A 15,367-nucleotide genomic window follows, 5' to 3' on the forward strand; every position below is an offset into this window, starting at 1 on the left:
AAAAAAAATTAAAAAAACAAGGGTCAAGGTCTGTATGAATTATAAGACATCTGTCGGTAGTTAGGTGTATATGAGGCAGCTAAGTAATACACATATACATATTCCACGCCGCTAGTGTTGCATAATTTATGTTTTAACTGCGATTACGAGTTTAATTTCTAAGGTCGATGATCTATGATGTGACTTACGAAGGCGATTACTCTGGCTTGACTGATTGATATTCATGTCAGTTGTGCAGTTAATGTCACACACACACACACACACACACACACACACACACACACACACACACACACACGTGCATCAATAATCCACAAAGCTTGGTAAAACTCTTTTGAAAATATAGACCGAAAGGACATTATTTTATATTGACTCAAATTCTGACAAGCCAAAAAAATATTTACCGGTAAAATGGGAGGAAAAACTCGCGTGTTACACTGGCTTTCTGGAATGGAGGTGCCGGTGGATAGGCTAGTCCCGGATGTCTTTATTTTTCTTACAATACTCAGGGAATGCCTCTGCGTGTGTCACTGTGAGCTCGTCTGTTTGTCTTTCTGTACTTCTTATTAGTGTTATTTACCGGTGTGTGGCTATTCTGGCTTTTTAATTCTACTTGTGGCGTGGAGTTAGTTAGAAGTGTTAGATTTTCACAGTTGTCTACATATTACAAACTCGGTCGTAAAAAAGTGCCTACACCCTTTGCACATGAACTTAGAGCCAGGAAGGGAGGCATATCTCTGCTGCCTTGCCGTGAACTATGCTATAAAATGCTGACGGTTTGATTACATTGGCTAACATACTACTTACATTGATTGTCCCTCTCCCCCCACAGAGAGAGAGAGAGAGAGAGAGAGAGAGAGAGAGAGAGAGAGTCATGATTATTATATACCAAGCAGACTCAATGGCCCGAACGGTCCATATTGGGTAGCCTCTCTCTCTCTCTCTCTCTCTCTCTCTCTCTCTCTCTCTCTCTTTGTGTGTGTGTGTGTGTGTGTGTGTGTGTGTTATTGTAAAAAAGAAGGTAATATATCCTACTGCCTTACATTAATGTTAAATCGTATAATCCTCAATTTTCAAGCGAAGTGAGCTATTTCTTTCTTTCTTTATTTTGACAGGGGAGGGGTCACCATAAATTTATATCCAGGAGTGAATACTTAACATGAAAACTTGACCCTGAGACACCGTTATTTTCTTCCCACTCACTCTGTATATGACACTCTTGCCCCGTCAACGTTTGGTAGTTCTACGTCAAGAGGTAAGTAACGGCACATCCTCAGCCTTGTCCTGTTAAAGGTTTACTAAGCTAACTCCGGTGCCGGTTCGAAAGGGGCTGGGGACGATCACAATAATGCCCCCTGAGAGATCCCTAACACGCTGCAAGACGAGAAAAGAAACATTCAGAACTGAGTAATTTTCTCCAGTTACTTTCAACATGGAATGGAGCTTATCAGTTTATGAACACACACACACACACACACACACACAAGGATAAATAGATAGGTGTACAGAGATAGGGATAGATTATAGACAGACAGACAGATTGGTAGATGGATAAATATAGATAGATAGGTAGATAGATAGATAGATAGATAGATAGGTGTACAGAGATAGAGATATATAATAGAAAGACAGACAGATAGGTAGATGGATAAATATAGATAGATAGGTAGATAAATATATATAGAGAGTTCGATAGAGATAGCGATAGACAGATAGATAGATAGGTGTACAGAGATAGGGATAGATAATATACAGACAGACAGATAGGTAGATGGATAAATATAGATAGAAAGATAGATAAATAAATACAGAGTTCGATAGATAAATAGATAGACAGATGGAAAGAGAAAGAGAGTGAGCGAGGGGGGTGGGGGTAGGGAGGCATGAAGACAGCCCCGCCCCGCCCGGAATGGATGTGGCCAGGCCGGGTGGTGACCTTGGAGACTCAACACTCGCTAGCCGCCAACGATCGGCCCGTTGCCCGTTGCTTCACGCCTCACCTAAACACCCGACAACGCGAGCCTCACCCTGCCCATTGCCCCCCTCCCTGCCGCAATCTCCTCCCCACACCCCCACTCAGAACCCCCGCCCAGCCATCGATACCAACTTTTTTCAACTGTAATAGATGATAATAGAGCTAAAAAAGAAAAAAAATGGCAGACGTATCTCTTTTAAATGTTCAAGACGGCACAAGGGAATAATCCCCCTCTCGTATCCACCCTTCACCCTAAATCCCCACCCAGCCGCCGACAGCAACTTTTTTGAACGGTAATGGGGGCTAGTAGATATAAAAAAAAAAGAAAAAAAATAGCTGACTTGCATCTCTTTAAAATGTTCAAGACGTCCCCCCTCTCGCACCCATCCCCTTACCCTAAATCTCCGCCCATCCGTCGACAGCACCTTTTTTTGAACGGTAATAGAGGCTAATAATAGCTAAAGAAGAAAAAGAAAAAATAACAGACTTCTAGCTCTCTAAAAAGTTAAAGTCGATAAGGAATGATCGAAAATTGCTTCCAGCCGTAGATAGCAACTCTTCTCAACGGTAGTAAAGGCTAGTAGAGCTAAAAAGTATATAAAAAAAACTATCAGACTTGCAAATGGTTGAAGACGGCAAAAAGGAATGATCAAGACTTGCTTCAGTGTGAGTGTCGTGGTTATCTTTTTTTGTGTGTGAGAAGGAAATACATTAGAAGGGCGAGATGAAAAGGTTGAGAGTTCTTTTGCATACACCGAGTCATTCTGGCCTCGTCTTTCCTCTCTCTCAATAGGTCATCCTGAATGTTTCCTCCCTCGGGGCATCAGGGCCTTCTGTTTCCACCTTTCCTCCTGCAGCGGGCCAACTCCACCCTCACCCACTCATGTAGCCCCTCCTCCACCCCTTCTTTCCCCATCCCCAGTCCCTATCCTATCCCCTGCAGTCGAAATAAGCGGGCAACCTTTTTTTCTCATCGCCACTGATTTTTTTTTCATTGTACACGCCTTAGAGAGCGCGACAAACCAGTTCAGTATAATAATAATAGTAATAGCAACAACAACAAGAATAATAATAGAAATAACTGAGGAGGAAAAGTCAAAGGTGGGAGCCGTGGAAATGAGCACTCGAGGAACACGTCTGGCGGACGAAGGATAGGCGGCCCAAGAATGAGGCGCTCAGGAACTGTAAGCTGAGGGCGTCCACAATGCAACACGTTCCTTCGACTTTCACGTCCGTGGTGTGTCCCTGCATTCTTTACTACTACTTCTGTTGCTGCTGCTACTACTACTACTACTACCACCCCTCCTCCACCACCACCACCACTACTACAGTTACTACTACTACTACTACTACTACTACTACTACTACTACCACCCCTCCTCCACCACCACCACCACTACTACAGTTACTACTACTACTACTACCACTACTCCTGCTGCTTCTACTGCTACAGAACAAAGGGCTAACTGTATCATCGAGTGAACCACAAGTTATGCGTATAGTTGGCTAATCAAAGTCTGCCTTGCGATGATCTTCGATAAATCATTCAGCAATGGAACATATTTTTTGGGTGTTAGAATATTGAGTTCTTGTGGTTATGAATTTCCTAGGCGACATGTAACATATACTCGAAAGTATCTACTCAGGTCTTATTTTCCTTCTCGGGTATTCCTTTTATCTGTAATAGCTCAGATGTCACACCTGCCCTGTGTCCCGGGGTAATGGGTTCTAACTTAGTGCAGGCTCAAGGGCCAATGTGACGGAGACAAAAACCGAGGCCACGCGCATCTATAGTGTAAGTCCTCATCAATGCCTATTCTTTTTGAAGCATATTTTGTTCATAAACCTTATCGGATAAGTTTTTTTTATTGTATACGCAATAAAAACGCAGCACCAGTTGTGCTTCCCGAAGATGGCCCGCCAGATACTCAGCGTTCAGGCAAGCTCGGTAACTCACCCCTTAAAAAATGAAATTCAAAATAAGAAATTCAACACTAACTTTCATTAATGATGACGATGATGATGATGACGATGAAGATGATGATGATAATCATGATTATGATGAACCAGTACCAGCACCAACAACAATACCAATACCAACCAATACCAATAATAGAGAGAGAGAGAGAGAGAGAGAGAGAGAGAGAGAGAGAGAGAGAGAGAGAGAGAGAGAGAGAGAGAATTACATAATATATTTCCTCAGTACAAAAACGGAACAGTAGAATACCTTACAGGACCTATCAGACGCACAGCAAAAACAAGAGGGGAATGCAGGAAGTGCGGCGGGGTGGCAAGATAAAGATTTAGTTTTTGTGACGAGTGAGAAAGCCGGTCAAGGGCCACAGTCTTATTTAACGAGCACACGCAGTTGACAAGGCTATCGAAGGAGTTGTGGGGATTTATATAGTTGATTTATGGCCATGTTTATTAGTCTGACAAAGCCTCTGTACCATGAACGTAAAAAAGTATTCATGAGAACCTGTATAATCACTTTGTCGACCTCTGGAAATAGTTGTTGTAAAAAGTGAAGCGTCTGAGAATAGCCTATCGACTCATCCCTCCCAACCTCTGAGATGAGTTAGGGGCTATCACACTGGGCAAATTTTCCGCGGATCTTGTCAAACCACGATTTCCCCTGGCGTGGTTCTCCTATTTCTGTGGTTTTCTGACTTGTCCACGATCTTCCAAAGTTACGGTCGATTTCACCGAAGGACGGCAGTATTACTCACCATCATCATCAGCAGCAATAACAAGAAACAAATGAGAACCACGCTAGCAGAAATCGTGGTTTGACTGAAGATCCACGGAGGAAAATTTGCCCAGTGTAATAGCCCCTTTTTTTTTTACTCGACAAAACAAGACGCCGGGACGTAGCCTACCTCGATTATCTTTTCTTATACAATGCAAAAAAGAAAGACCCGAGAAAGAATGAAGATGGCTGTTGGAGCTGCACAAAAACTTCTCATCCTATCTTATGCGTCATTTTTTTTTGTTGTTGTTGTTTCATTCTGTCTTTGTATGTATCTAATAGTTATTTTGATTGGGATGTTTATTGTTTATGGAAAGAACACACACACACACACACACACACACACACACACACACACATACAGATAAACAAGCATACCCACAAAAAATGATTAAGTAACACTCGAAATCAAAACAAATAATGACACTTGAGTAGCCTTTAGCGCGAACAAAATAATATGAAGGTGTTGCTCAGTCTTTAAGTGAGACAACGAATGATGTTTCTTCGTGTTCAGGATGCTTTTTTTTTTTACAGTAAAGGAAGCAGCTCAAGGAAAAAAAAAGAAAACAATAATGAAAAAGAAACCCACAAAATCACTGTCCTTATATGATTTAAAAAGGAAAGTAAGCGTGAGTAGGCTACCGATAAGTTGGAATTGTCGGGATATCGGAGTCTTCTTATATGATTCTCTCTCTCTCTCTCTCTCTCTCTCTCTCTCTCTCTCTCTCTCTCTCTCATAGTTCTTAACCGCCTTTTGAAAGCTAAAATACTAGAATAATAATGATATATCGCCCAATTATTTACATCGAGAATGACTGAAGGGAACGAGGAGGAAGAGGAAGAAGCTTTGAAGAGATGAGGAGATGGGAGGAAGAGTTTTTTTCGAAGGTGTCAAGAAAGGAAAAGGGATGAGGAGGACCAAAGGAGGCGAGCTACATGAGTGGAGGAGGATGGCCCGGGGAGGGTGAGGGTAAGGGGTGTGTGGAGGAGACACGGTCAGGCAGGGCAAGATTGGCTGGGCGTGGAGGGGGCGGCGGCGGGAGGGAGGAGCACCGGAGCAGGCGTGGCTGGGGTATATAAGACGCTGGACGGGGCGAAGTGAAGCAGGGCACGAGAAGACCAGTGCCATGAAGACTTTGGTGAGCTCCCTCCCTGTGTTCTTTTGTTCATCTTAGATCTTACTCTCTTTGCCATTCAGCACACTAACGATTCACAACATTTCAATACCTCTCTGGATCTTGCATGACATATCAAAACCACCTAAGCTTCACTATACCCCTCACTAACTGACCCTTCCCATTTAATAGAGCTCTCCTTCCATCGTACTCTATTGCCGATATTTCTAGTGACAGACCGTGTGGAAATGGCGCTTGCTAGATGCGCAGCGTGAGGGAAAAGTAAGAGGTGACAACTAAGAGAACGGCAATAAGCAGTGTTGAGTGATATGATCAGTTCTATATGCGAAGGAAAGTGATTTTGTGAATGTCGATTAGCTACATTTTACTAAGCTGTGTTAACTAGAAGGCATGGCAGCTCTGTGAAGATCCAAGACTTGCTTTGTGCGTCAAGAAACTTAAGCATGCGATTTACAACACATGCTTAAAATTGCGAACATTACTTGAATTGAAGGAAAATGACAAATGAAGTACCACTAATAAGTATTCATTATTGACATTATTGAGTAGCTAAATAACGCATTAGTATATGACCTGAGACGCTCTTTCCCTTTATTATCTCAAACTACTAACGTAATTGAATAACCTTAAGAGTATAGTTAAAGCAATGCAACTTTCTTGACATGTTTTTTTTTGTTTTTGTTTTTTTGCGCGCGGTCTAAAACAAAACATTGAAGAGCATCGCTTAACTTGCACTGGTCGCCGTTAACACTGAACAACTTGTTTATATTCATTATTTATACACAGGGAAAAATCTACCGTCCATTACGATAAATAACACAAAATCTTGATATCATCAGCTCCGTTACATCAGGCCCAGTCATTAGATTCAGGTATAAAGTAATTCCCCTTGTTACCTCTTTTGATGACGTCATTGTTGTTTATAGGAAAAAATGTTGCAGTAGTTCAAGCTCACTTATTTGGAAAAGTAGTCACAAATCTCAGAGAAAAATGTAGTGTTTGAGAGGGGTTGCACATAGCATGTATTTTGTTTTTCATAGACTGGGTGTTTATCATCTTTATTGAAAATAGGGTAGCAACCATACAAATTGAAGGTCGAAAAAATGGTACGTACACTCAATCTGGCACTAAACTCGCATTGAAAATCCACCCATGTATAAATGTTTGATTCTGTATTTGTTTTTTGTTTTTTATATAGTTTCTTTTAACGAAGCAAATGACTCTTTCCCTATGGCAGGCATGACACAACATTTATGCCTCTTAATTATAATGTGGGTCATTCATAATGTGTATAAAATATTCGGTCACAAGAACCCTGCTTCTCAGAACACTTTGTCGTTTCTATGCCTGGCCATCTCCTCTTAAACATCCTAAAACCTGCCGTGCAATAACATCTCACTCTCCTGTTTTATTAACAAACTAATTAGAAATAAGCACACTCATTCAAAACAAAATCTTCCTAAACTAAATTATACCTAAGTTTGCCAACAGCTCTTGAATGTGGTAATTAGTCTTGTCAAAGCTTTTCGCCGATTCTTCCACCGGATGGAATAAGTCTAAGTTAATCAATAGTATCGTTGACAATTTAAATTCATGTTTCTTTCTACTGAAAAGTGCTGAATGGAGTTCATCATTATAAGGGAAGACAGTCAGCTGTAGGTCGAGGAAGGACTGTCCAAAGTATCTTCCGGTTCTGTTATCCAGTGGTCCAAAAGTGACCTTTAATTCCGTTAGTAATACCTGAATAATTGACACATTTTCTATCATTTTTATAATAAATAAATATAATACAAACTATTATTTAAAATGTACATATATACAAAATAGTGTATATGATATTACTTACCAGTCAACTGAAATTAATATCTTGCTCTTCATTGCAAACTTCCGTTGATTGAGCTGCAGTATTCATATTGCTATAAATATGCTTGAGGATAAACTAGGGCCACAAACAACTCAATTCCGATTACCAAAGTACAGAAAACGGCGCTCGTGCTCCAAGGTTGTTGAACTGCAGAACCGCTCCTCATAACACACACACACACACACACACACATATCGCTCCAGTAGCTCAGTGGGAAAGCTCTGCGCTGCCAGGATTCACGTCCTGGTAGGCGGAGGTTCCAGCCCCGCTCCCAGTGGCGTAGCCAGAGGGGGGACAGGGGGGCAGAGTGCCCCCTGAGAAATTTTGGGGGAAATTTTGGGAAATACACACACACACACACACACACACACACACACACACACACACACACCACTCCGTGGCGCAACTGGTTAAAGCGCTGCGCTGACAGGCTTCACGGCCTGACAGGTCGGCAGTTCGAGCCCGCTCAGGCCGGATTCTTTCCGTTGACTAGGAGATGTTATCGTCCCCCCTTGAGCAAGGGGGCTGGGGTGTGTAGTGTGTGAGGTCCTGGCAGTACCCACAGATCGACTATAAAGAGCACTTGCTCATGACGGGAGGGTACCTGCTGGTTACGAGTCCAACACGTGATCAGGCCATGGTGAATCACACACACACACACACACACACACCGTTCCGCTCCGGTAGCTCAATCGGTTAGAGCGCCGCGCTGCAAGGCTTCACGGCCAAACAGGCGGCGGTTCGAGCCCCGCTCAAGCCGTATCCTTTCCGTTGACTAGGAGTGGTTACTATCCCCCCTTGAGCAAGGGAGATGGGGTGTGTGCCTGTGGTGTGTGCCTGTGGTGTGTGAGGTCCTGGCAGTATCCAGAGATGGACGATAATGAGAACTTGTTCACGTCGTGAGGATATCTGCTGGCGAAAGCGAGTCCAACTCGTGATCAGGCCGTGGTGAATTACACACACACACACACACACACACACACACATTTAAATTATATAATTAATTAATAACATCGAAAGAGAATTATATACTACGTATATGTGTCGAAGTAGAGGAAAAGATTGACACAAATAAATATATAAATATATAGTAATTAGACAGTCATCTTAAAGAGAGCACAACAAGAAAGTGTATGAAAAGAATATCAAAGAAGGATTTGAGAAAATTAACCACGAGATAATATGGCAAGTCTTAATTGTATTATTTTATTCCTTCTTGCAGATAATAGCAGTACTGCTGGCGACAGCTGTGGGGTCACCCGTCCCAGATGACGATGACGACTGCGAGTACAAACTCGTTTACAGTACATCGGACAGCTCATCGGGCGGCTCATCGGACAGCTCATCGAGCGGCTCATCGGGCGGCTCACCGGACACCTTATCGGTCAGCTCAGTGAGCAGCCAATCAGAGTCCACTGGGTCCCAGCAAGCTGTGAAATATTCCGTCTCAACATCACCTGTCCAGCACCAAACCATCTATAGGTACGATAAGGCATCCGAGGCCCCTGCCGCTGATGTTAAAGGGGCTACGGCTGCATTCATGTCAGCATGGAATCAGGCTGCACAGAGGGCTACAAAGATTCAGTCCCAGCTCACACGAGTGACCCAATCAGGAAGATATGTATACGAAGTTCCCAAACAAGTTGAAGCGACAAAGGAAGTACAAAAAGCAACAAGGGAATTTATGGCTGCCTGGAACGAAGCTGCACGACGAGCTCCAGCTGTTGAGTACGCCATTGGAACTCTACCACGACCAGTAGCGCAAACAGCTGATGTAGAAAGAGCTACGGCTGAATTCATGGCTTCATGGAAAGCAGCCGCTCAACAGGCTTCTAAAATTCAACAAACAGTAAGCTATGCTGCTACACCCTATATTGGTGCTCCTCGCCAGGTTGAGGCAACTGACGAGGTAAAACGAGCCACTGCGGAGTTTATGAAGCAATGGAATGCAGCAGCAGCCAGAGTACCCAAAATTGAACCAACCATGTATCAGATTACCGGAACGGTTCCAGCACGTCCCACCACAACAGTGACAAGTGGTGCTCCTCAATTTTCTCCATCAGTTCAACAAGCCACTGCCGAATTCATGGCTGCATGGAGAGCTGCTGCTGCAGCTGCAGAAGCTGCTCCTGATGTCAATATCATTATGGGAGCCAGTTATAGAGGACAGCCAGCTACCTACTCTGCACAACCAGCTGCTCCAGCGCGAGCCCCTGCTGCGGTGTCATACTCTGCTGCTCCACTCAGGCCTGTCCAGCCAACTCTGGAGGTGCAGAGGGCTACTGCTGAATTCATGGCTGCATGGAACAAGGCTGCATCAAGAGCTGCTACCATCGAAAGTGCACTAGTGAGATCCACTCCTGCTGGATATACTATCCAAGCGCCGCAACAAGTGCAGGTCACAGAAGAGGTCAGAAGGGCCACTGAAGAATTCATGGCAGCATACAACAAGGCTGCTCAGCGAGCCGTTGCGGTTGAGACCGCAGCACTTACCCTCCCACAGCCAGTGCAACCGACTGCTGAGGTCCAGCGCGCTACCGCTTCCTTCATGGCGTCCTTCGAGGCTGCTGCCAGACAGGCTTCTGCCATAAGAGTAGCAGTAACCAAGTCGGCACCAGGACATGCTCCTTCACCAGTCCAGCCTACCGATGAAGTGAGGAGAGCAACAGAGCTGTTCATGAGGTCCTGGAATGAGGCCGCAGCCCGTGTTCGCACCATCCAGCCAACCATCTATCGCGTAGCGGGAGCTGCTCCGTCTGAAGAACCTAGGATTGTGGGTGGTGTTCCTCAGTTCACTGTCTCACAAGAACAGGCGACCGCTGAGTTCATGAAGGTTTGGAGGGCTGCCGCAGCTGCTGCAGAGGCCGCTCCTGATGTCAACATCATTATGGGAGCCAGTCAACTCAGGCAGCCAGCTGCCCCACGTCCTGCAGCCGTTGTTTACTCTGCACCAGCCCCAGCACCTGCACCAGCTCCAGCTCGTGCACCTTCTGTCGTGTCATACTCTGCTGCTCCACTCAGGCCTGTCCAGCCAACTCTGGAGGTGCAGAGGGCTACTGCTGAATTCATGGCTGCATGGAACAAGGCCGCATCAAGAGCTGCTACCATCGAGAGTGCACTAGTGAGATCCACTCCTGCTGGATATACTATCCAAGCGCCGCAACAAGTGCAGGTCACAGAAGAGGTTAGAAGGGCCACTGAAGAATTCATGGCAGCATACAACAAGGCTGCTCAGCGAGCCGTTGCGGTTGAGACCGCAGCACTTACCCTCCCACAGCCAGTGCAACCGACTGCTGAGGTCCAGCGCGCTACCGCTTCCTTCATGGCGTCCTTCGAGGCTGCTGCCAGACAGGCTTCTGCCATAAGAGTAGCAGTAACCAAGTCGGCACCAGGATATGCTCCTTCACCAGTCCAGCCTACCGATGAAGTGAGGAGAGCAACAGAGCTGTTCATGAGGTCCTGGAATGAGGCCGCAGCCCGTGTTCGCACCATCCAGCCAACCATCTATCGCGTAGCGGGAGCTGCTCCGTCTGAAGAACCTAGGATTGTGGCTGGTGTTCCTCAGTTCACTGTCTCACAAGAACAGGCGACCGCTGAGTTCATGAAGGTTTGGAGGGCTGCCGCAGCTGCTGCAGAGGCCGCTCCTGATGTCAACATCATTATGGGAGCCAGTCAACTCAGGCAGCCAGCTGCCCCACGTCCTGCAGCCGTTGTTTACTCTGCACCAGCCCCAGCACCTGCACCAGCACCAGCTCCAGCTCGTGCACCTTCTGTCGTGTCATACTCTGCTGCTCCACTCAGGCCTGTCCAGCCAACTCTGGAGGTGCAGAGGGCTACTGCTGAATTCATGGCTGCATGGAACAAGGCCGCATCAAGAGCTGCTACCATCGAGAGTGCACTAGTGAGATCCACTCCTGCTGGATATACTATCCAAGCGCCGCAACAAGTGCAGGTCACAGAAGAGGTTAGAAGGGCCACTGAAGAATTCATGGCAGCATACAACAAGGCTGCTCAGCGAGCCGTTGCGGTTGAGACCGCAGCACTTACCCTCCCACAGCCAGTGCAACCGACTGCTGAGGTCCAGCGCGCTACCGCTTCCTTCATGGCGTCCTTCGAGGCTGCTGCCAGACAGGCTTCTGCCATAAGAGTAGCAGTAACCAAGTCGGCACCAGGATATGCTCCTTCACCAGTCCAGCCTACCGATGAAGTGAGGAGAGCAACAGAGCTGTTCATGAGGTCCTGGAATGAGGCCGCAGCCCGTGTTCGCACCATCCAGCCAACCATCTATCGCGTAGCGGGAGCTGCTCCGTCTGAAGAACCTAGGATTGTGGGTGGTGTTCCTCAGTTCACTGTCTCACAAGAAAAGGCGACCGCTGAGTTCATGAAGGTTTGGAGGGCTGCCGCAGCTGCTGCAGAAGCTGCCCCTGATGTCAACATCATTATGGGAGCCAGTCAACTCAGGCAGCCAGCTGCCCCACGTCCTGCAGCCGTTGTTTACTCTGCACCAGCCCCAGCACCAGCTCCAGCTCGTGCACCTGCTGTCGTGTCATACTCTGCTGCTCCACTCAGGCCTGTCCAGCCAACTCTGGAGGTGCAGAGGGCTACTGCTGAATTCATGGCTGCATGGAACAAGGCCGCATCAAGAGCTGCTACCATCGAAAGTGCACTAGTGAGATCCACTCCTGCTGGATATACTATCCAAGCGCCGCAACAAGTGCAGGTCACAGAAGAGGTTAGAAGGGCCACTGAAGAATTCATGGCAGCATACAACAAGGCTGCTCAGCGAGCCGTTGCGGTTGAGACCGCAGCACTTACCCTCCCACAGCCAGTGCAACCGACTGCTGAGGTCCAGCGCGCTACCGCTTCCTTCATGGCGTCCTTCGAGGCTGCTGCCAGACAGGCTTCTGCCATAAGAGTAGCAGTAACCAAGTCGGCACCAGGACATGCTCCTTCACCAGTCCAGCCTACCGATGAAGTGAGGAGAGCAACAGAGCTGTTCATGAGGTCCTGGAATGAGGCCGCAGCCCGTGTTCGCACCATCCAGCCAACCATCTATCGCGTAGCGGGAGCTGCTCCGTCTGAAGAACCTAGGATTGTGGCTGGTGTTCCTCAGTTCACTGTCTCACAAGAAAAGGCGACCGCTGAGTTCATGAAGGTTTGGAGGGCTGCCGCAGCTGCTGCAGAGGCCGCTCCCGATGTCAACATCATTATGGGAGGCACCCATTTCAGCCGGCCAGCTGTCCCACAACGTCCCGCTGCAGTTGCTTACTCTGCTCCAGCACCAGCTCGTGCTCCCGCAGCTGTGAGCTACTCTGTTGGTCCATCGGTACCAGTTGGACCCACCCTAGAAGTGCAGAGGGCTACTGCTGAGTTCATGGCAGCATGGAACGCAGCTGCTGAGAGGGCTTCGAAAATTCCAGCTGTTGTTGGACCTGGTGGTGTTCAAGAAACCTATGCCGTTAAACAAGCAACGGAAGAGTTTATGGCAGCTTGGAATGCTGCTGCCCGTCGAGGAGGAGTAGTTGAACAGGTAATCGTTTCCCCACCCCAGCAGGTCCAGGCAACACATGAGGTTCAGCAAGCAACAGCAGAATTCATGGCTTCGTGGAGGGCTGCTGCTGAACGTGCATCAAGAATTAGGGATCAAGTATCCACAGTAACCACATATTCTGCACCACAACAAGTAGGCGTGACAGCAGATGTTAAGAAAGCTACGGATGAGTTTATGGCTCTGTGGAACGCAGCAGCTGCCAGGGTTCCTAAAATTGAAACTACCTTGTATTCCATTGCCGGTACGGGCAAGTTTGAAGTCGGCCGCGCCCCTACGCCCGTTTCCGACACGCCGGAGGTAAAGGCAGCGAAGGAAGCCTTTATGGCAAAGTTCCGCGCTGCTGAGAGGGCCGCTGTCCGCGGCTCCACCGCTCGGGGAGTTCTTCCAGCGCCGACCGTCATTCCTATTCCCGCAGGTCATCGGCTCACTTACGATGTTCCCTCTAGCGGCCATTACGTCGTCAGTGACCGTCTCTTCGCCCCCATCGCTGGCCTTCCCGTGTATGTGAGGGACTGCCAATGATTCTTGTGCTCTAAATCAGAACGACCGACCTAATTTTTAGATTGATATGTGTATAGCTAACTAGTACTGTAAGTGTAAATAAAGATCAGCAAATCAGGAGGAAAATTTTTTATCTTGCACTGAATTCAGTATCAAAACCATAGCAGGGTAGAATGATCATGGATTCGTCATATAAATATTATTATTCTACGAATATTTTTCAGTCCTGACTTGTGGCTTTTCTTTGTATCCTCTGACGCCATTTTTACAGCTACTTTCAACTTGCCATCTCCAAGCCTCCCCTGCTTCCTCGTATCTTCAGTCACTGTCAGGATCTCATTGTTATCTGGCCACTGTATTCATACACTGTTTATTTTTCATGGTATGAAGAGTTGTCTGTTCTCTTGTTTCAAATTTCTTAAAACAAATTTTCTGAGAGAACATAAAAGATCTCTTGGACAAAATAAACTTTTGCCTTTCTAGTGCGATTTTCTTTTACTACAAAACGGTGTTTATAAGAAATATGAAAAAATGGAACAAAAAAAAAAAATTCTAGAAAGGTAGACAGGAACAAATAAAAACATGAAAAAAAATCATAAACATAAAGTAGACGGATACGAGAGATAGATGAGAAAATATTAGGTCAAAACTAAGAAAATAGGAGATGTAAAAAAAAAAAAAAAAAAAAAAAGACATTGAAAAGGTAAATAAACTGAAACGTTAAACGGGATTGGGTAAAAAAAAAAAAAAAAAAAAAAAAAATAAGCCAGAATAAACATAAAATCAAATCTAAACTATAAAGAGGTATACAGTCGAAGAGAAAGTTACACACACAAAATGGCGGGAACAAGACATGTGAACAGAAATTATATATATAAATATATATATATATATATATATATATATATATATATATATATATATATATATATATATATGAACGAAAAATAATATAAAACGGATTATTTCGAAAAATAGGAAAAAATAAGTGATAAGAACACAATTTCACAGAAGCTGGAAATTTAATTTTGACATCGAATTTTGATAAAAAAGAAAAATTTGAGCAACGAAATTAAACACAATTATTACTTTCATAAAAAAAATAATAGCAGTATAACAATTACACGTGCTATCCTATATCTATATAATATATCTATATATAGATATATATATATATATATATATATATATATATATATATATACATAGATATATATATATATATATATACATATATATATATATATATATATATATATATATATATATATATATATATATATATATATATATACACACACACACACACACACACACACACACACACACACACAGTGGTACCTCGTGATTCGAACGCCTTTGTATTCGAATAATTCCCAATTCGAACACATTTATCAAACAAATTTTGCCCTCCAATTCGAATGTGCGTCGCAATTCGAACACAAACAAACGGCTGCAGACAAAGCCACCAGTGTAGCCAGGTCGGTGAATGGGATACCGCGGATTGCAGCCTAAAAAAAAACGCCAACCCGCGACTGCCATTTTTTCCCGCACACTTCCTTGAAAAATAGCCCAATTGCGCAGGAAAAAC

The 15,367-nt window shown here is 45.1% G+C and overlaps 1 protein-coding gene across 4 annotated transcripts; it reads left to right on the forward strand.

Moving 5' to 3' along the window:
* Positions 1-5,727: 5,727 nt before the first annotated feature.
* Positions 5,728-14,258, forward strand: LOC127007048 (uncharacterized). Of its 4 annotated transcripts, none has more exons than XM_050877563.1 (3): positions 5,728-5,863; positions 8,947-10,122; positions 10,897-14,258. In XM_050877563.1, exons 1-3 carry the CDS (start codon positions 5,852-5,854, stop codon positions 13,795-13,797), a joined length of 4,089 nt encoding a protein of 1,362 aa, XP_050733520.1. In that variant the 5' UTR covers positions 5,728-5,851; the 3' UTR covers positions 13,798-14,258. The 4 variants fall into 4 exon arrangements, with proteins under 4 accessions (XP_050733520.1, XP_050733519.1, XP_050733521.1 ...); XM_050877562.1 differs by having other exon boundaries at positions 8,947-9,993; positions 10,768-14,258; XM_050877564.1 differs by having other exon boundaries at positions 8,947-9,993; positions 12,316-14,258.
* Positions 14,259-15,367: the final 1,109 nt, after the last annotated feature.

The sequence above is a fragment of the Eriocheir sinensis genome, chromosome 34, assembly GCF_024679095.1.
Source record: "Eriocheir sinensis breed Jianghai 21 chromosome 34, ASM2467909v1, whole genome shotgun sequence".
In the NCBI taxonomy this organism is placed as follows: Eukaryota; Metazoa; Arthropoda; class Malacostraca; order Decapoda; family Varunidae; genus Eriocheir; species Eriocheir sinensis.